Source organism: Elephantulus edwardii, unplaced genomic scaffold (assembly GCF_000299155.1).
Source record: "Elephantulus edwardii isolate Elephantulus edwardi_28Jun2011 unplaced genomic scaffold, EleEdw1.0 scaffold00004, whole genome shotgun sequence".
Taxonomy (NCBI): domain Eukaryota; kingdom Metazoa; phylum Chordata; class Mammalia; order Macroscelidea; family Macroscelididae; genus Elephantulus; species Elephantulus edwardii.
The window spans coordinates 4,776,542-4,798,304 of NW_006399754.1; the positions used below are offsets into that span (position 1 = coordinate 4,776,542).

The 21,763-nt window shown below is 44.6% G+C and overlaps 1 protein-coding gene across 1 annotated transcript in view; it reads left to right on the top strand.

The window, feature by feature from the left end:
- Window positions 1–2,513: 2,513 nt before the first annotated feature.
- WDFY2 (WD repeat and FYVE domain containing 2) overlaps window positions 2,514–21,763 on the top strand; it is a 236,378-nt gene continuing 217,128 nt past the window's right edge. Inside the window, exon 1 of the mRNA XM_006879517.1 lies at window positions 2,514–2,660. Within this exon, the coding sequence (XP_006879579.1) occupies window positions 2,524–2,660 (137 nt within the window). The 5' untranslated portion in view covers window positions 2,514–2,523. The remainder of the gene's footprint in view (window positions 2,661–21,763) is intronic.

A 21,763-nucleotide genomic window follows, 5' to 3' on the forward strand; every position in this document is an offset into this window, starting at 1 on the left:
TTATTTTATTATTTTTGTGTGTGTACCGCCAAATCAGATCTGACTGGTATAGGAGGAGATAGCCCCTCTTTCTTTTAGCAGAGGATATGGTGGTTTGGAACCGCTGGGATTATACTGCAGCTTCTTGTCACTAGTCCACCAGAGCTCCCTAGCCCAGGCAAGATGTTGGAATCAGAACTGTAACTGCCACTAGGACTGAAAAGGACCTTTCTGCGCATGAAGACCCTTAAAGTATGTCGTTTGTAAGCCCCTCAACAAGTTTGCAAGGCAGTTGCTGTTATCCCCAGTAAATGTATTAGGAACTAAGGCTCAGGGAAGTGGAATATTTTCCTTAGTTCCCATGGCTGGGAAATATCTGAGTCCCTTTCCAAGGTCAGCATAGAATCTCTGAAAATTTGGAAGATAACCATGTTTGTTTTGTGTGCTTTGAAACAAATCTTTTTGACTAATATAGTTAGCTGCCAAAACTTATCTTAGGAATCCATTTCCACAAGGCCTGTGCCAATCTTGGGTCAACTCTGGCCCATTATTACTGTGCGTCCTTCCCACCCTCCTCACACCCCTCTCGCCTCCCCCTAGACCTTGCCATCTTGACCCTTCCACAAAGATTCTAATAACTCCCCAGACAGTTATCTAGCTCTGGGAAGGTCAGGTACCTAACACTCATTCACTCACTTGTTTAATTACAGGGGTTATCTTTTCTCTGTGCAATGCCGTTAGGTGCCATGACAGATTGGAACCTTGCCCTGTTCTGTACCATCTCTCATGAAGGCTCCTGCCCATTTTTCCAGTCATTGTGTCAATCCATCTTGTCGAGGGTTTTCAAGAATGTTGTTATCTATATAATCAACTCATAAATGTACCTCCAACAGGTTTTTGGAGGCTGTAAATCACTCAGGAAGAGATTGCCCAACTTTCTCCCACAGAGTATCTGGCAGATTTGAACTGGGGACATCTCCAGAGTACTGAAGAGCAATGATGTCAATCTGGAGACTAACGTGTGCCTGACCCAGGCCATGGTCTTTGCAATTATGTGCTATGCATTAGAAAACTGGACCGTGACTGGAGATGATAGGAGAATTGATGCCTTTGAGCTGTGGTGAACAAATAGGTTTGCCCTGGAGAGGGTGAAACCAGGATGTTCCTTGGAGGCAAGGATTCTGAGGCTCCATCTGACACACTTTTGGCATGTTGCAAGGAGGGACCAATCCTTGTAGAGAGAGGGACATCATGCTTGGGAGGGTGGAGGGACAGCCTAAGAGAGGAAGATCCTGAATGAGATGGATTGTCTCAGTGACTGGGGAAATGGGAGTAGGTGTGTCAGAGACAATCAGGTTGTCAGGATAGAGCAGGGTTCAGAGCTGTTGTACACAGGGTCCCTATGAGTCACAGGTGATTTGACAGCAGGGTTGCTCATTGCAATTGGGGGAGAGGGTGAAGGAAATGGGAAGGATCTTTTGTGAAAAACAAACTTTGTAAATAAATCAGTATCACATTTTTAGAAAAGTGTTATTTTAGCTAAAAAGGATGGATTGTTGGGGTAATGAATGGACTTCAAATCTCACTTCCTATATGGCTTCCGCTAGTAACTCTGTCAACCTAAAATGAACCAACACTACAGATTATCGTAAAATGCCTGGTTAGGATGTTCTCTGTCCCCACAGTAAAGGCTACAAGCAATGGTCCTCTGTGGCTCAGCTTTTCCAAAAAAAGGGGGCGCTGCTAGGGCGGGGAAAGCTCCCAGAAACTACAAGTCCCAGGAGACAGTGGGCTGCTGCTTGGTGGCCTGGGCCATGTCAGCACCAGCAGCTGCCCACCACACCTATTATTAAAGACAGAGGACGGACAGGTACACCGCGCCCAAGCTCAATCCGGTCCGAACCATTCCATCAGCACCACACTCTTTTATTATTAAAGATATAGAGGACAGGTACACCGAACCACCCCACCTTGCGTCCTCCTGCAAGTCTCTCCTTCGCGGCGTGAGACATTTGGAGGGGGCGTGGCCTCCGGCGAGCGCGTTCCCAGAACTGCGTGCGTGCGCGTTCCCGGGATACTAAGAGGAGGAGGAGGCCAAGAGCAGGGTGTGGACGGAAGGCGCATGCGCCCTAAAGGTGCAGCCTCATGGCTTCAAGAGTCGCGGTGGGGCGGGCGGAAATTGGCTCGTCATCTGACGCACGCGCACTGAGCAGCCACAGCCCCGCCTCCCTCCCTCCACTTCCCCCTCTTGCTCTACCACCCTCCCGGAAGTGAATCCGCCCTCGCGCCCACCAGCGGCCACCCCCTGCGGCAGGCCCCGCCCCTGACGGCCCCGCCTCCTGGCTCGCCACCCCCTCTCCTGGAGGTGGCGCTGGGCTTGCTGCTCTGGCCCTGGCGGTTTGCATACCCGGTGCCGGGAGCGCTGAGTCGTTCCCGGAGCAGCAACTAGGCTATGACTGCCGGTCCCCGGCGTCCCGTTCCTGCCATCCAGAGCCTGTGCTCCTGCTGCCTCTTCATCTCGGCCCCGCCGCGCCCCCTCCGCCGATGGCTGCGGAGATCCAGCCCAAAGCGCTGACCCGCAAGCCCATCCTACTGCAGCGGGTCGAGGGGTCCCAGGAGGTGGTGAATATGGCCGTGATCGTGCCCAAGGAGGAGGGCGTCATCAGCGTCTCGGAGGACAGGTACGGACTGCCGCCCCTCTGCTGCGAGGAGGGGCGGGGCGGCCCGGCGGTCCCAGGGCGCCGCGTCCGCGCGGGTGGAGATGTGCTCCTGCAAGTTGTGCGACAGGGCGCATCCCGGGGCTGCCAGGGTACCCCCGCGCCCCGCCGCGGCGAGCTCGGCCAAGCGGAGCCGGGACGTGCGCCCCGGCCGCGTCCGCTGCGCCCCGAGTGGTCCTTAGGCTAGCGGTGCCCGGGACACTGAACCAGCCTGAGTCCACCGGACCCACGGGTCCAGCCCAGAGGACGCGAGGGGGAGAGAGAAGGAGCCGCGGGGCCTGCAGATTTGTGCGCGGGGAGGATGCGCCAGCCCTCTCTGCACAGCCAGATGCTTAAGGGGCTTGGGGTCCTCTTCTTCAGGGAGAGTTAGTTGTCGGGGCTCCAGACTGAGAAAGCAAACGCCACTCCCTTCTCTCAGACATTTCGCTCCGAACGTAGATCTTCCGGACGTGTCATGCACAGAATTCAGGGAATATTGCAACTTGGGAAAAGAGTAACTTTAGGTTTCTGTTGGTGCCTGCTCCTCTTATCTGTTCGGGCGCAAGGGGAAGCGCCTAGAACATTGCAGAGGGGGCCAGTACTGCAAATGGCCCTTGAGTTCCTTCCCTTTGTTTGCTTCCTTTCTTTTTTTCTCAGTTTTGCTTGATTTGCAGAAGTGGAGCTAGTTGTTCTGTTTCCAGTATTTTCCCGTGTTGTTCAGACAATAACGTTCAGTTTTGGTGTCAAGTTAAAGTCTTATAATATGCAGAGATAGCGCTGACAGTGCTGTTTCCAGAGAGGAATGCTGTTCCAACATAGTGGTTTGGATTATTTATCCGCATTCTAAAAAGTGTGATTGAAACAGCATTCACCTGGAAAACATGGTTGGATTTTCCTAATTTTTTTTTTTTTTTAGGATTTTCCTAATTTAAGATCGTGCTAAGGTAGAGATTATGCTTTATCTGTGACAACTAAAATTGCAGCGGTACAAGAACGTGTTCATTGCTGTTTGGCCATTTTATTACATTGACTACAGTTTGCCCTCAAAAAGTTGCTGTTTTATTTTAGCTGCTTTACTATTAGTTGAGTGAGTATATTATAGTTGAGTGAATATATTAATGACCATGTACTATAATAGTCTACATCACACTTGATACAAATGGTCAAATGAACTTGGATCATTTCCTATGCAGATCCAATGGAAATCATTGTAAATGTACACCAGTGGCAAGCAGTCTGCAATGAACAGAAGCAATCGATGACTGAAATGGAATACATGCATGTAGGAACCTTTTGAAATTTACAAAAAAGAATTAGATGGGCTTACTTTTTCCATAGAGGCTGTAAATCCTGTTACAAGGAGTGCTTCCAGACTTAACTGTTCTGTTATAAAATTGCTTTTAAAGGAATATTAGGAATGAAGCTGCTTGATTTAACTGCTACAGGAAATCCATAAAGTAATTGGATCAAGGCAGGAGAAAAGAAAGAGAGCCCCTCTTAGAGTAGGTGTGCAACTTTTACTTTGATTGGTGGTGGTATGGAAGGAAAGGTGGGTTTTCACAGGCGTTTTTTTTTTCCTTTGAATTTAAAAAGTATTAGAGATTATTGACTCTTAACAGCTTGATTTTACAGACAAGGAAGTACTGACTGGAGAGCTTGTTAAAGGTCTAAATTCACGTAGAATCAATTTCTACATGAAAATTGTTGTTTCTGGAACTAGTTTTGGGTCCTGTTTTGAAATTTTTGTTTCAGTGTGTTAACTTTGAAGGAAACAAGCAGTATCAGTAAGGTGTTTCAGAGTGTTTGGAGATGTGGACGTGATACATATGAAAGAACTGAAGGATCAATTTATAGATTATAAAACAAAAGAACACAATGCTTAGTTTTGTTTTAATTTTCCTAGTTAACAATACTAGGAATAGAAATTCTTTTATTGTTGTTGTTGCTGTTGAGTACCATTGCATTGGAACTGGCCCACAGCTGACCCTCCAGCAGGTTTTCTGAGGCCGTTAATTGCACGGGAGGAGATAGCCCATCCTCCTCCCACAGAGCAGCTGGTAGATTCGAACTGTGTGCCTTTGGAATTGCAGTGCAGTTTCTTAACACTAGGCCACTAGAGCTCTCTTTTATTATTATTACAATTGTTATATGAATATGACTCAAATATGAGTAAGTTTGAGATTATCCTTTATGCATAGGGAACTCTGGCAGCATCATCAGTGGACAATTCCTAGGCACTTCGAATGCACCAGCATCTCTGAGGGGGAAAGATGGACAATCTTCTGTGTAGTTTACAGCCTTTAAAAACCCACTGGACAGTCTGTTAGAACTCAGTTCTGACTTGGCAGCAATGATAGATGAGATGCTTTATATGGATGACCTGGGTAGCTCAAATAATTAAGGTCTCAGCTGTGAGCTGAAAAAATAGCTGTTCAAATTCACCCAAAGGCACTTCGTAATCTGCTTCCAAAGCTTTAAAGCCCAGTGGACTAGTTCTGCTCTGCGTACGTGGGGTTTCTATAAGTTGAAAATGATCTGGCAATTAACAGCGACTATTCTTTGTATATGTTTTATCATCACCCAGCCAACAAACCTGTATTTTTGTGGTCATATAGTCAAATGTTTATGGAAGTTCTGTCTTTTTTTTTTTAAATTTTATTATTGTGTGTGTGTGTGTGTGTGTGTGTGTGTACCGTCAAATCAGATCTGCCTGGTACAGGCATCTGGTGGAGGCAGTTCTGTCTTGCAGTGATTTTTTAAATATATTCAACTGAATTTTCCTTGTGATATCAACAGTCATTCAGTAATTTCTGCATTCTGTTGGATCACCTTTCTTTAGAATGGGAACAAATATGGATGGATCCCTTTTAGTCAGTTGAAATGAGAGATAATATTCCTGATGTCAGGTAGATCTAGGCTGAAAGCCAGGACTACCAGAAGATGTTTACATGAGATTTCTTGACTCTGTTAAGGTATTTGACTATGTGGATAATAACAAATTCTGGAGTGTAGAAGTTATCAAAGGATGTCGTTACCATCACACACAAGGATAATGTTGCTGAAGATAATTTAAAATTCTTTGCAGCCACATATTATTGTCAAGGAACTGCAAGAAGTTCAAGCCAAATTCAGAAGAAGATTTAGACTGGGGGATGTCATTGCTGATGTCAGATCTTGGCTGGAAGCAGAGAATCCCAGAGAATTGTTTACTTATTGATGATGTGTACTTATTGATTATGCAGAGGCATTAGGCTGTGGCTCATAACAAATTATAGATGACATTTACAAGAATAGGAATTCCAGAACATTTAATTGTGATATGCAGACCAAGAAGCAGTTATTTGAACTGAACAGTTAATACTGTGTGAGTTAGGTTCAGGAATGATGTGTATCAGGGTGGGAGTTACATATTTATTCAGACTATATAGAAGGAGAATTGATGTCTTTGAGCTGTGGTGCTGGAGAAGCGTATTGAGGGTACCATAGCCTGCTTGGAAAACAAAGTCATCCTGGAGAGGGTTAAACCGGGCTGCTCCTTGGAGGCAAGGATTCTGAAGCTCTGTCTGACATACTTTGGACATTTTGTAAGGAGGGACCAGCCCTTGAAGAGGGACATCATGCTTGGGAGGGTGGAGGGAGAGTGCAGGAGGGGAAGGCCTTGTGTGAGGTGGATTGATTCCGTGTCTGGGGTAATCCGGATGGGTGTGTCAGAGACAGTGCGATTGGTACAGGACAGAGCAGGATTTAGGACTATTGTACGTAGGGTCGCTATGAGTCGCAAGCGACTCGACGACACATGACAACAACAACATATGTGGGCCAAAGAAGCTGAACTATATGAATAACATGATATCAGGACTGGAGGGAAACAGATTAACATAACCTGTAATATGTTGATGACACAAACTGCTGAAAGTGAACTTGAAGCACTCACTGATAAAGATCGAAGACTTTAATACAGATTATATTTCAACATAAAGAAAACAAAAATCCTTAACAAACATGATAAACTAAAATTGAAGTTGCCAAGAATTTAATGTTATTTGGATCTATAATTAATATTCTTGGAAGCCGCAGTCAAGAAATAAATGACATATTACACTGGGGCAGATCTGCTGCAAAAGACATCTTTACAGAAATATAGACATTGTATCTAATTGTATCAATCAGTGATAATGTACGTTATAAAATATCTAGGGATGATTGTGTGAAAAAACAGTATGATTTTATAAACCTTCATTCAAATAAAAAAGAATTTGTTAAGCAAAAATCTCTTTAAAGTGTTAAAAGGCGAAGATGTTGGTTTGAGGACTAAGATGTACCTAACACCAGCCATGGTATCTATTGCCTTATTGGCAAGTATGGAACACTTGGGGCTCTTGTGACTTTCTTTTTTGCCCCAAGTGGGTGTCCGCAGAGCAGACTTGCCAGGTGAATTGCAGGTCTCTGGCCCAGAGTTCGCCAGTGTTTGGACATGTCCGAATGGCAAACTACTGTAGGGCCCTCAGGTCTGAGACCCTCGGGCCTGTTTTTAATAGTTTTTGGTCAAACATTCTTCTAGGTCGAATAGCCCTAGTTGTCCACTTGCTGTACAGCGGTAACTCGTGGTTGCTGTGAAGCCGAACACTGTGACACTGATGTGTCAAATGCAATAATGGTTACCCATGGTGGACATTGTTTGGTGGAGCTCCTCGATTGAAACAAGCTTGGAAGCAGGAGCGGCATCCACTTCCGTAATAGCTTACCTCCGGAAACCCTATGAACCTGGAGGAAGGATGAAAGTCATCCAAGAGTCTTTCATTGACTTGGGGGCACTTAACAATAACAACAGCAACCACAGCCATGGTATTTATTGCCTTATTTGCATGAGAAAGCTGGACACTGAGTAAGGAAGACCATAGCAGAATTAGTGCTTTTGAATGACAATGCTTGCAAAGAATAATAAACATAACATGGATTTAAGAAGAACAAACACATCAGTCTTGGAAGAGATATATAGCCAGCATTCTTCCTGGAGGGGAAGGTGATGAGACTCTCTTGGGTACTTTAGACATTTTAACAGGATGGGCCAACCCCTGAAGAAGGACGTCCTGCCTGGTAAAGGAGAAGGGTCGCAGAAGGAGAGATCGACACTCAGATGAGTCGAGTGTAGCATCTGGTGTGAGGACGGCTCAGGACTAGAGTGTTTCCTTTCACTGCTCATGAGGTGTATGTTGCTGTGAGTCAGCATTGACTTGACCAGCATATCACAACCACAATACTCAGATGTTATAACAGCCTTGTTATTTAAAGCCTGTTTTCTGTTAGGATTTTAAATAGATAACCAGTCAAATACCTCTTGCTTTTCAAAATCTGTTTATCACAAGAAATTGATAAAATGCTAAAGTTATTGCAATGATTAGTTGTGTGTGAAGGTGTCTTTGACCTTGTGTGTATTGTAATTATCCTTTAGGTTGTCGGTTTTAACCTCAGTAATATTAGCGATTGGCAGCATCATGATAGATGGTGAAGAGATTGAGATTGTTAACAGTTTGTTTGCTTGGCTCCACAATCAACATTCTTGGCACCAGCAGCCAGGAAATCAAAAGACCAATTGCATTGGGAAAGTCTGCTGTCAGGGACATCTCCAGAGTACTGAAGAGCAGCAATTGTCAGTCTGGAGACTAAGGTGAACCTGATCTAGGACACAGTCTTCACAGTGATGTGCTATGCATCAGAAAGTTGGACAATGACTAGGGATGACAGATAGAAGGAGAATTGATGCCTTTGAGCTTTGGTGCTGACGGAGAGTATTGAATTTATTATGTACTGCTAGGAGAACAAACACGATTCGCCCTATAGAGGGTGACACCAGGCTGCTCCTTGGAGGCAAGGATTCTGAAGTTCCATCTGACATACTTCAAGAAGGGACCAGTCCTTGGAGAGAGGGACATCATCCTTGGCAGGGTAGAGGGATAGCACAAGAGAGGAAGACCCCGCATGAGAAGGATTGACTCAGTGACTGGGGTAAAGGGAGTAGGTGTGTCAGAGACAATAAGGTTGGTTCTAGGTAGAGCAGGGTTTGAGGGCAAATAACAACAATGTTAATGAAGCAGCTTTAACTGATTAAAAGGAAATCTCAGGGGAAGCCTGTATTGTGTTTGGATTCTCTGGCAAAAACTCAAGTGTTTTTTGTTCTTGTTTACATCTAGCCTTCTGGCACATGACCTCCAGATGTGAGCTAACTGCCTGCTTTGACTTGTCAGCCTCCAGAATGAGCAGTTCACTATTCTGTTGTCCCGTGACAAGCACTGTCTCCAAAGCCAGCAGCCTGAGACCCTGCCTGCCTGCTGATGACTTGAACTCACCAGTTTCCCCAGACATCTCTCTCTTGAGGTCTGAGCTAGACCCAATTCTTGCTAGCTTCTGTAACACATGAGCCATTTCTCTGAATAAATCTCTCTCTTTAAGCTTCATTGGCTTGATTTCTCTAGACAACCCAGCCTAGGACAGATATTAAGCCTCTCTGTCAAAAACCTAGGGAGCTTTCTTCATTGAAACCAGCAAATCTGTTTCTGTTAGCAACTAGAAATCCTTATTTTTTAAAAAATTACTATTTTTTCGTGTGTGCTGTCATATCAGATCCAGCTGGCACAGGAGGAGATTGCCTCTCCTCCAGCGAAGCATCTGGTGGATCCAAACCATGTGCCTTTGGGATTGCAGTGCAGCTTCTTATTGCTAGGCCACCACCAGAGCTCCCTTAGAAATCCTTATTTTTTAACTGCAAGGTTAAGTTGCAAATAATGTCCGTAACTGAGAGATGTTATGTGCTGTCAGGTTGGAACTAATAGTTGACCCATCTGGTTTCAGAGACAATAAATCATGTGGAAGGAGATTGCCCACCTGTCTCCACTGGAGATTTGAACTGCCTGCCTTTGGACTGGCAGCACAACTCCTTACCATTGGGTCACCAGAACTCCCTTACTGAAATTCCACATTACCTTTCTGATCCCTCATCTGTTTAGCTCTTTAAAAAAGGTGAATAATCCAATTGAAAAATGGGCACAGGATATGAACAGACACTTCATCAAGGAAGACATTCAGATGGCCAACAAGCACATGAAGAAATGTTCAAAATCCCTAGGTCTGAGAGAGATGCAAATCAAGACAACCATGAGATATCATCTCACCCCAGTAAGAATAGCAAAATTTAACAAAACAGCAAGCAACAAATGCTGGTGAGGTTGTGGAGAGACTGGAACTCTTATTCACTGTTGGTGGGAGTGTAAAATGGTACAACCACTGTGGAAAGCGATGTGGCGCTTTCTCAAAAAGTTGCAACTAGAGATACCATTTGACCCAGCAATTCCACTACTGGGAATATACCCTAAAGAGACCATAAATGGCACCCAAGTAGATATATGCATACCCATGTTTATTGCGGCTTTGTTTACAATAGTAAGGAGTTGGAAACAACCCAAATGCCCATCAACAAACGAATGGGTAGAGAAGCTGTGGTATATTCGCACAGTAGAATATTATGCTGCATTGAAAAACAAGGAACTCATGCAATATTATTCAAAATGGGTGACCCTCGAGGACATTATGCTGAGTGAGGTATCTCAGTCACAAAGGGACAAATGCTATATGGTGCCACTGTTGTAGAATGAGGTGACATCGGGATGGGGGTAAAACAGAAAAACTGGATGAAATAATGTTTATGGCATTGAAGTCTTTGGGGGAGAGAATATTTTATATTTTAGGGCATTATGTTTATCGTAAGAGTACGGAATGAGGGTTGCAGAGTGGATTATATTTGGGGTTGGGGGATGTGTGGGGGGGGTTGTGTACCAATGAGGGAGTTTTTCTTTTGTGTCTGAAGGAGAGGAGCAACCGGGGGGTGGGGGGGTGGGGAGAGGGGTGCAACAATGAATGAATGGAATTTCAAAATCTCTATAGATGTTCATTGAAATGAAAAATAAAGAAAAAAGTTCTTGTCATTTATAAGTAAAAAATATGGTTGTTGTTGATTGCTGTCTATCTGAGCACAAATCATAGTGACCCTATGAAAAAGGCCTGAAGCCTTTCTTTAACTGTCATCATTTATCAAAGTTCATAGAGTTTCCAGAGGCATGTTGTTTGGGAAGTGGATGCCACTCCTGCTTCCAAACCCATGTCAGACTGGGAACTCCACCAAACACTGTCCACCATGGATAACTGTTATGGCATTTGACACCCCAAAGGCACAAGGTTCAGTATTACAGCAACCCCAGGTTACCTCAGTACAGCATATTGGCCGAAGAGTGCTGTACCACTTAGAAGAATGTTCCTCCAAAACGTAATAACAACTGACTCCGCAAGGTGTTGTTGACTCTAAACAAGAGGCTTAAATAAAAAACAACCAATATAGTATGTTTTTGCTGTTATGTGCTGTTGAGTTGCCTGTGATGTATAGTGAGCCTATGTACAGCAGCTCTGAACCTTTCTCTGTCCTGAGCCAGTCTCACTATTTGCGACATACCAACCCCATTGCCCCAGATACTGTATCAGTCCATCTCATCCTGGGTCTCCCTCTCCTGTGTTGTCTGTTCACCCTTACCAGCATGATGTCCTTCTCCAAGGACGAGTCTCTCCTGGCCATGTGCCCAAAGTATGTGAGTTGGAGGTGCAAAATTCTTGCCTCCAAGGAGAGACTTGGTTTCACTCTCTCCAAGACAGACCTGTTTGTTCTGTTGGCAGTCCATGATATATGTTCAAGACTCTTCTCCAGCACCACAACCCAAAGGCATCTATTCTTCTGTCATCCTTAGTCATTGTTTAGCTCTCTGAAGCATAAAAAGTAATTGCGAAGACCATGGCCTGGATTAGGAGCACCTTTGTCTCTAGATTGACATCTTGCTTTTCAGCACTCTGGAGAGGTCCATGACAGATTTTCCCAATGCAGTTTGTCTTTTGATTTCCTAATTGCTGGTGGTAAGAGTGTTGATTGTGGAGCTGAGCAAACTGTAATTGGGAACAACCTCGTCAGTCTCTTCTCCATCTATCATGGTGTTGTGGATTGGCCCAGTGGTGAGAATCTTTGTCTTCTTGTTATTGACCTTATCCATATTGAAGACTCCAGTCCTTGACCTTCTGCATCAAGAGCTTCAGGTCTTCTTCAGTTTAGCAAGCAAGGTTGTGTTATCTGCCTAATGCAGGTTGTTGATGAGTCTTCCTCCAGTCTTGATGCCACACTTCTCCAAAGCCTTGCTCCCTGAGTGATCTGTTTTGCATACAGATTCAAAAGGTACGAGGACAGGATGCATCCCTGACATACTCCTTTTCTGATTTTGAACCATTCTCTGTTCTGAGGACTGCTTCTTGGTCCAAGTATAGGTTTTGCATAAGCACAATCAAGTGTTCTGGAATTTTCATTTTCCTCAAGGTTAGCCACAATTTGTTGTGATCCACACAGTCAAATGCCTTTGCGTAGTCAGTGAAACACAGATAGATATTCTTCTCCTGCCCTCTGCTTTCTGCCAAGATCCATCTGACATTGGCAATAATGTTTCTAGTGCCATGACCTTTTCTAAACCCAGCTAGTATATCTGTAGTTCTCCGTCAATGTACTGTTCAAGTCTTTTCTAGATAATCTTCTGTAATCAATAATCCTGTGTAATTTGCCCATGTATCTTTTTAATTAGTTCTGTAAGGCGCTGTGTCTCTTATTCATTGTGGTATATTAAGGGCTTAGCATAGTGTCTGCTACACACCAGAGCATCTGTTGTATCAGTTATTCATCTACTTTTTGTTGTGGTTGCTCCTAAAAGCACAACGTTTTGACTGATGTAGTCTTTTAATTGCTACTTGCTGGATGAATTAGGAGATCTGTGAAAGCCATATATGGACAAATGCACACTTCTGGGTGGATGATTGTATTTGGAGCCTTTACAGTTCTTTAAAACTCCTGACAGTCTATACATTGCTATCTTGGATCAGCAGACATTTGTGTTCCTGGTATGTTCCAGGCACACGTGCACACAATAGTGATGAAAATGACAAGATCCTCTTTCTCAGCATGCTTGCAGTTTACTGGGCGCAAAGATAATTGAAAACACTGTCCAATGAATGAACAAATCTGTCTAGACGGAATTGGAGCCAGAGTGCTCCTTTGAGGTGAGGATGGTGACACTTTGCCTAACAAACCTTGGGTGTATTGGCAAGTGGGGCTGGTTTCTGGAAAAGGGCATCATTCTTAGGAAAGTACATAGACTGTTAGGACGAGGCAGGTGTGGGCAGTGTATTCTGTTGTACTTCGGATTGGTGTCAATCAGGGCCAAAATTTTAGCACCTAACAACAATAACAGCTGTTTAATGTGACAAAACCATAACGTCTAAGATTTAGTACAGAGAGGTGACTTCACCGGAGGAGCAGGGCCTGGGTTCCATAGCCTGCAGTCTCTGCCTCAGTTATACCATCCTTTGGAAGGTCCTTCCATGTGGATTGCCGTTTTACACTTACGCTGCCCTGGGGTACTATGCTCTCACTACTCTGATCTTTAGGCCCAAGAGTGGATAGAAATGATTGCCCTCAGCTCATCTTAGCCCAGGTAAGTAAGACTTGCTACACAGAAGGTATTAATAGAGAATGTAAGAGGGTTTTTTTTTGTTTTTTTACATTTAAAAAAAATTTATTATTATTTGCATATGTACTGTCATATTGTATCTGACCTGTACTGGAGAAGTCCCTCCTTCTCCAGCAGAGCATCTGGTGGATTTGAACCATGCACCTCTGGGATTGCAGTGCAGCTGGAGAAGGAGGGGCAGTCTCATCCGGTACCAGTCAGATCCGACTTGACGGTACACACAAAAAACAGTAAAATAAAGTTGTCAAGGACTTCATTTTACTTGGATTCATAATCAGTACCTAGGGAAGTGGCAGGCAAGAAATCAGATGGTGTATTGCAAGCAGCAGATCTGCTGCCCAGGACCTCTGAGTCCTAGAGAGCAAGGATGTTACTTTAAAGACCATGCTTGATCTGACCCAGGCCAAGGTATTGCCAGTTGCCTCGTGTGCCCATGAAATTGGACAGTGAATAAGGAAGATGAGAGAACTATTGATGCCATTGAATTAATTGTATTGTTGGTGAAGAATGTGGACTATGTCATGGACTGCCAAAAAGAACAAATAAATCTGTCTTGGAAGGAATGCACACAGAATGCTTCTTAGAAGGGAAGATGCTAAGCTTTTGTCTCAGATACTTTGGGCATGTTGTCAGGAGGGCACAGTCCCTGGAAAAAAGGGACTTGGAAAATAGTCATGCTTGGAAAAATAGTCCGTGGAAAAGAAGACTCAGTAGCACAGATCCGCACAGAGCCTGCAGTGGTAGGTTTAGGTAGCAGAGATTGTGTGGATGGTGCAAGACAGGGATGGGCTTGGATGTTGCTCCCAGAGTTGCTGTCAATCGGAGTAGACTTGACGATAATTAACCGCAAGGGCATTTCCATTTGACAGATGAGAAAACCAATGGTTAAGTTCATTTTTTTGCAGTCACATGGCTAGTACATACGTGCTCTGAGTTAGAGCCCAGGTGTTTATCAACTCAAAGTTGGTGGGATAAAAAAAGGTAGTGGGATAGAGGCGCTGGTGAACCAAGCTGCAAAGGCCCATCTGGATGGTGAGGAGCATGCTTTGATGAAATTGGGATTTTCAGCAGAGACCCCGGTATTGGTGAAAGGGAGAGATTACAGTAAGAGACTGGAGGCAGTGGAGACACAGGTCCCTGTTGTGGTAACAGTCCAGACAGTCTAGGGTTTCCCTGGACGTGTTCTACTCGAGCCATGCCGACCTTCTTGCTGAAACACACCAAACTCATTTTACCTCCAGAGTCTGTTCCCTGTGCTTTGGTGATCTTCCCTCAGATACTGGAATGGCTTGTTCCTTGTCATAATTCGCATCTCTGACGGATTGACACATAAGAGATGTTTCCTGATTCCTTTCCTCTTATTTGTCTTCCCTCCCCCCGCCCCCCCTTTCTTCATATCTCTTATCACTGTCTGAAATGGTCCTCCTGTGCTGGGCTACCCTCTGAAGAATCTGGAAAATTCATGCCTCCAAGGAAATAACTGTGAAACTAACTATGAAAGAGAACCTTCTCTTCATCTGAGTGAAAATCTGGGATTTGTGAGGAAATGTGAGGTGGAGACCTGCCGTGTTGTATCCCCGGTAGGTGAAGGGCCAGTTGTTTTCTTGCTAAGTCCAGAGGGCAGAATCTATGGAATGAGTGAAACAGGGCTAGATTTTTCTCTCATTATAATAAAGTCTCTACCTTTGAGAGAGTGCTCTGAGGAGTTTAGTAGTAAGTAGCTGCGCTGAAATCCCAAAGGAACATGGTTCAAATCTACCAACTGCTCTGTGGGAGAAGGATGGACAGCCCTCCCCCCTTATGTTTTACTGTCTCTGAAAACTTGCTGGAGGGTCAGCTATGGGCCAGTTCTGACTCTGTACACCACCATCGAGTCCGTTCCTCCATTGAAGAGGAAGGTATCATCAGAGCTCCTCGGATCCACTTCTAAAATGCAACACATTGCAGTCAACTCAGAACCAACTCATAGCTTGACACACTTTCTCACGCCCCACTCCTGCCCCACCTGGGTTTCTGAGGCTGTAAATCGCACAGGAGGAGATTGCTTGTCTTTATTCTCTTGAGACACTGGTGGATTTGAACTGGCAGAGAGAGACTGCTTTGGGGTTAGCACCTCCCTGTGTATCACACCGCCACTGGGCAGGTGCTCCTTGAGGGCAAGGCTGGTGAAGCTCTGACTCACACACTCTGGCTATGTCAACAGGGCTGGTTCCTGGGAAAAGGCATCATGCTGGGGATGACAGAGGGTCGGCGAAGCAGAGGAAGACCCTTGAGAGATGGGTTGACACAGTGACTTCAAACGTGGGCTTGAGTTGAGCATGGCAGATAAGAGACTGTGAGAATTCCGCAGGACAGGCACAGCTGTGTGTCATGGTCCACTGGATGACACCCAGCAATACCAGCATGAGAAAGTGTGCTGGCCTAGTTCACAGGGAGTTGCGCTTACACAAAGGCCGTTCATTCCTCTCTGGAAGTTTGAATCGGCTCTCTGCTCCAAGGGAGAAAGATGGGCAGTTAATTGGCTTCCACCTGAGGGCACTAAAACTTTCTTGGTTGGTTTGTGGGCTTTTGTTTTAATTTGAGTGAAGGTTTACAAATCATTCTGATTCTTCATACAATCATTCATAAACTTTTTGTTTTATAATATTAGTTATTATTCATTAAGGTGGTTAATTTGTTATAATATCTAATTCACTCTGTTGGGTGAATAGAGTTCTGTTTGTTGTTTTTTTTCCACTGTAGCATCCAGTTACTATTCACAGAGGAAAATCTTCAGTCCATTTTCTCATTTAAAACATATTCCACTCTTACCCATGAGTGGAGAGAGTTTTTAATAAGGAAATCTGTTCCCCATGCTTGGCATACAAGAAGCATTCGTGTATTTGTTGGATCATTTCACTAAACTCACCAGTCACCCGAGTAAACTGGAATGGGCCCCAGGACATCTTCAGAGCGATGATGGTTAGATAGGGTCAGAGAGCTGCCTGCTTCAGCCTGTGATTGGGCGCGAGAGAGCTAGAGCAAGGAGGAATTGGATTTCTTTTTTTTTTTTCTCTCTCTGTTTAAATTGAATCTCTAAGAACTTCTGTCCTCCTCTTTCTTTTTCTTAGCCCATCAATCTGTAAGTCGCTGTAACTTCTTGAAAAGCTGTGTTAAAAACCAAACAAAAACCTCCCTTCATCTTCTTAGTTCTCATACTTTTGCTTCATTCACCACTGATTCTTCGAGTTCTGAAATTGTTCTTTGCGCCCTCTGTTTCAGCCATTAGTTTCACTAGTATTTAGACTTTGAGCTCTGGTGGCCTAGTGGCAAGAGGCTGCGCTGCAGTCCTGAAGGCACATGGTTCGAGGCCACCAGCTGTTCCGAGAGAGAAGGATTGGCAATCTCCTCCAGGGTGATTACTCAATAAGAACAATTAGACTTTGACTCAGTTTCACTTGAGCCTTTGATGGAGTTTCATGTACCAAGTATCTCCAAGCAAGGCAGTCATCAGAACAGAACAAGGAAACACTGCATGGTTCAAAATTGGGAAGGGTTTATACCAGGGATGTGTCCTGTCTCCATACCTTTTCAATTTATATGTTGAACAGATTATCCAGAGGCTGGGCTCTTTGAGAAGGAATGTGGCATCAGGACTGGAGGTAGACCCGTCAACAACCTGCGTGAAGAAAATGACACAACTCTGCTTGCTAAAACTGAGAAGGACCTGAAGCATTTGCTACAGAAGGTCAAGGACTGCAGCCTTCAATATGGATTGAAGCTCAACATCAAGAAGACAAAGATTCTCGCTACTGGGCCGATTGGCAACATCATGATAGACGGTGAAGAGATTGAAATTGTTAACAGCTTTAGTTTGCTTGGCTCCACAATCAACATTCTTGTGGTACTATCAGCCAGGAAATAAAAAGACAAATTGCACTGGGAAAGTCTGCTTTCAAGGAGCTTTCCAGAGTAGTGAAGAGCAACGATGTCAGTCTAGAGACTGAGGTGCACCTGACCATGGTCCTTGCAATTATGGGCTATGCATCAGAAAGTTGGATAATGACTAGGGATGATAGAAGGAGAATTTATGCCTTTGAGCTGTGGTGCTAGAGAGGAGTATTGAGTATACCAAGGACCGCTAAGAACAGATAGGTTGTCCTGGAGAGGGTAACACCAGGCTGCTCCTTGGAGGCAAGGATTTGGAAGCTCCATCTGACATACTTTGGGCATGTTGCAAGGAGGAACGCGTCCTTGGAGAGTGACGTCATGCTTGGGAGGGTTGAGGGACAGTGCGGGAGGGTTGAGGGACAGCGCAGGAGTGGAAGACCCTCAAGGAGATGGATTGACTCAGTGACTGGGGTAATTCATGGGGTAGGTGTGTCAGAGACAATAAGGTTGACTCAGGATAGAACAGAGTTTAGAGCTGTGATACTTAGGGTTGCTATGATTTGCAGGCAACTTGACGGCACATAACAACAACAACCTCTTCAAACAAGTGTGTCACACACTAAAACTTGTTGTGTGTTCAAGCGTAATTTCGAGAAGTGAAGAACTTTTGAAAGTGATGGTGTGAAGTCGAAAATTAGCACAATTTTAAACCCCATGGAAGCTTAGTTTTGAGCATGTAAGATATCATCTGTTTGATGGTCTAAAGTTAGAAAAACGTCTAAAAGTTTCAACTGTGTACTTGAGACTCATTTAAAGCCACAGAGGGAAAGTTTGTCCCATCTGGCTATTAAAAAATGAGACCTGTACACTATATTCAGAATATAAGGTAGTATTTGTGGCAGTAACCTATCTGCAAATAGGCTATTTCTAAAAGATAATGTACAGATGGATTTTTTTCCCCCTAGGAAGCTCACTAGTGAGGCTTAGTATTAACTGCCTCAAGCTCCCTGTGGTTCTGAATGACCTCATTAATTTATACAGAGATGCCACGTTTGTAAGTACCTCCGAGAGCTTTATCAGGCCTGTTCATCCAGTTCCTGCAGAACAGCGGGAAACAGAGAGCCACAGTTTCTGAAATGAGCCAGGCCTGCAAAGCACTGTCTTCACCTCCAGCTTTACTAAACTTTGAAAAGGAGTAGGTAAACTGACAAATGAACAATAGAAAAATAAGCAGACAAACAACTAGGATTTCACAGCCAGAAGGAACTTTAGAGGCGTTCTTTAACAAATCAGCAAACCCTTTTAGGTGGGGAAAAAACTATTTTTGACTCAGTAGCATCTTTTTCTGGCTGTTTTCACTTTGCATTTTGCTTTGAGGGATAGAAACCCTCTGTTGTTGAGAATCACTGAGATGGCATTAAGAAGTGACAGTTTAAAAAACAAACAGCTGGGGAAATGAACACACTTTGTGGCATATAGAAGTCAGTAATTAAATTATGACTGAAGACTTTCAAGTCTTGATCTGCCAGTGTATCTAACAAAGGTGGTTACTCTCCCCAGGCGATATACTGCCTCTCAGAACCTGTTAGAGAGTCAGCTGTGGGTCAGTTATGACTGTGTGGTACACAACACACACACAATAACAGTAGCCTAGTGGTGAGAAGCAGTCCCACAGGCACATTTCAGATCTACCAGGTGCTCCCCAGAAAATGGGCAGTCTCCTGTGTGATTTACTGCCTCTGAGAGTCCGCTGGAGGGTCAGTTCTGACTCGATGGTACACAACAGCAGAGCAGGTGGTTCAGTTGTAAGGAGTTGCACTGCCAACCCAAAGGCAAGCAGTTTAAATACACCAGTAGCAGCTTCAAGGAGAATAATGGGCTTTCTCCTCCTGTGGGACTCCCAGCCTCTGAAAACCTGCTGGAAGATAAGTTGTCAGTAAATTCCCACTCAAAAGCAGTGGGTTTGAGATTTAGTTTTAAAGCTATGTTGGGGGAGCTCTGGTAGCCTAGTGGCAAGAAGCTGCACTGCAATCCCAGAGGTATGCAGTTCAAATCCACCAGATGCTTTGCTCGAGAAGGAGGAGCAATCTTTTCCAGTCCCAGTCAGATCCGATTTGATTGTTGTTGTTGTTGTTATGTGCTGTCGAGTTGTTTGCGACTCATAGCGACCCTATGTACAACAGCCCTATACCCTGTTCTCTGCTATGCCAATCGCATTGCCTCTGACACACCCATCCCAATTACCCCAGTCACTGAATCAATCCACCTCATAGAGGGTCTTCCCCTCCTGCGCTGTCCCTCCACCCTCCCAAGCATGATGTCCTTCTCCAAGGACCGGCCTCTTCTTACAACATGCCCGGAGTATGTCAGACGGAGCCCCAGAATCCTTTTCTCCAAGGAGCAGCCTGGTTTAACCCTCTCCAGGATGAATTTGTTTGTTTTCTTGGCAGTCCATGGTACATTGAATACTCTTCTCCAGTACCACAGCTCAAAGGCATCAATTCTCCTTCTATCCTTCCTAGTCATTGTCCAACTCTCTGATGTATAACAAGTGATTGCAAAGACCATGGACTATATCAGGTGCACCTTAGTCTCCAGAGAGACGCCGTTGCTCTTGAGTACTTTAGAGAGGTCCCTAACAGCAGGCTTTCCCATCGCAATACGATTTTTGATTTCCTGGCTGCTGGTTTCCAAGCGTGTTGACTGTGGAGCCGAGCAAACTGAAGCTGTGAAAAATCTCAATCTCTTCACCATCCATCCTGATGCTACTAATTGGTCCAGTGGTGAGAATCTTTGTCTTCTTGACATTGAGCCTCAGTCCATACTGAAGGCTGCAGTCCTTCACCCTCCGCAGCAAGTGCATGAGGTCCTCCTCAGTTTCAGCAAGCAGGGTTGTGTCATCTGCATAACGGAGATTGTTAATAGATCTTCCACCAATCCTGACGCCACACTTCTCCTCATAGAGCCCAGCCTCTCGGATAATCTGCTCTGCATACAGGTTGAAAAGGTATGGAGATAGGACACGTCCTTGGTGTACACCCTTCCCAATTTTGAACCATTCAGTGTTACCCTGCTCTGTTCTGACGACCGCCTCTTGGTCCAAATATAGGTTTCGCATTAGCACGATTAAATGTTCAGGGATTCCCATTCTTCTCAGAGTCAGCCACAGTTTGTTATGATCCACACAGTCAAACGCCTTTGCATAATCAATGAAACACAGATAGACATTCTTCCCTAGTACCACGACCCCTTCTAAACCCAACCTAGACTTCTGGCAATTCTCTGCTGATGTGCTGTTCCAGTCGTTTTTGGATAATCTTCAGTAGAATCTTGCTTGCATGTGAAATCAATGAGATTGTTCTGTAGTTTCCACACTCAGTTGTATTTGATTGTACACACACAAAAAAGAATAAAATAATTTTTTAAAAAAAGCTGTGTTAGGTCTCCTCCACAGTGTAAAATTGATTCAGACTTGCAGGAACCCTCTGTAGCTTTTTAAGGCTGTGAAATCCTTACAGAGGAGCCTGCCCATCTCTGTGGAGCAGCTGGTGGATTTGAAACAATGACCTTTCTATTAACAGCGCACATATAATGCACTATGCCATCAAGCCCACTGTTGTCAAGCCTGTTCTCATGGTGATCTTATGGGAGGAGACTGTTTCTCTATCTCTTGCTGAGCAGCTGGTGGATTTGAACATCTGAAGTTATGGTTAGCAGTCCAGCAGGCCAAGTGCAAAGCCACCAGCGCCCCAGCCGTAATGCCAGCCTGGGTCCTTGTATTATGTTACAGTGTACGCGTATCTAAAAAGAAAATTACCACCAAGCTAGACTCTTCAGTGACTTGACAGAAAGGATAAAGAAGGCAGCAGCTATTCGTGTGTGTATGCATCAGTCTCCCAAGGAGAAGGACACAATTAACCTAGAAATTTCCTCAAAAAAATAAATAAAAAAATAACTTCCCTTGTGCTTTTTTAGCAGGCTTATTAACTGTTTGTTTTTTATTGTTTGTTTTTTAAGGGCTGAGGGCCACCCAATCCAAATGTTCGTTTAGTCATTAGTGAATTTATTCAGAGGTGTACAAAACTACTGAATAAGCCCACAGACCAAGTTGTCTCCTGGTGTCCTGGCTGCCCAGTGCCTTTTGTAAGGGACTGGGAGCAGTGAGTGCCCACCTACCCTGCACTCATGGACCCGGGGTGTTTCCTACCACCTTTCAGCACAGGTGACAGCTGGCATTTCGGACTTGGCCCTGGCATCTTGTGTTGAAGCCTTCGAGATGTGTGCCATCTTTATGTCTGCCACCCCAAAGCCTTGAGAGGCAGTGCACACCTGCAGAAAAGCTGACCACTGGTGGGTCGTGATCAGCACGTGGTAATGCACCTGGAGACTGAGGCTTTCCAGAGCTCTAAATTCCTGGATGAAGTTTGAAAAGTGTATTTGTTTTGTGTTGATGCCTAATCCCTAGTTGGACTGGATTCACTGCATTCCTCCCCCCTGGATTGTCCTCTGGTTTCAGGCAAGAAGGAGTTTAACACCAGAGCCTGGAATCTCGGGAGTTTTGGAAACTATTTTTCCCCACCACAAAAGGTTTACTATTATTACCTTGAACTCACA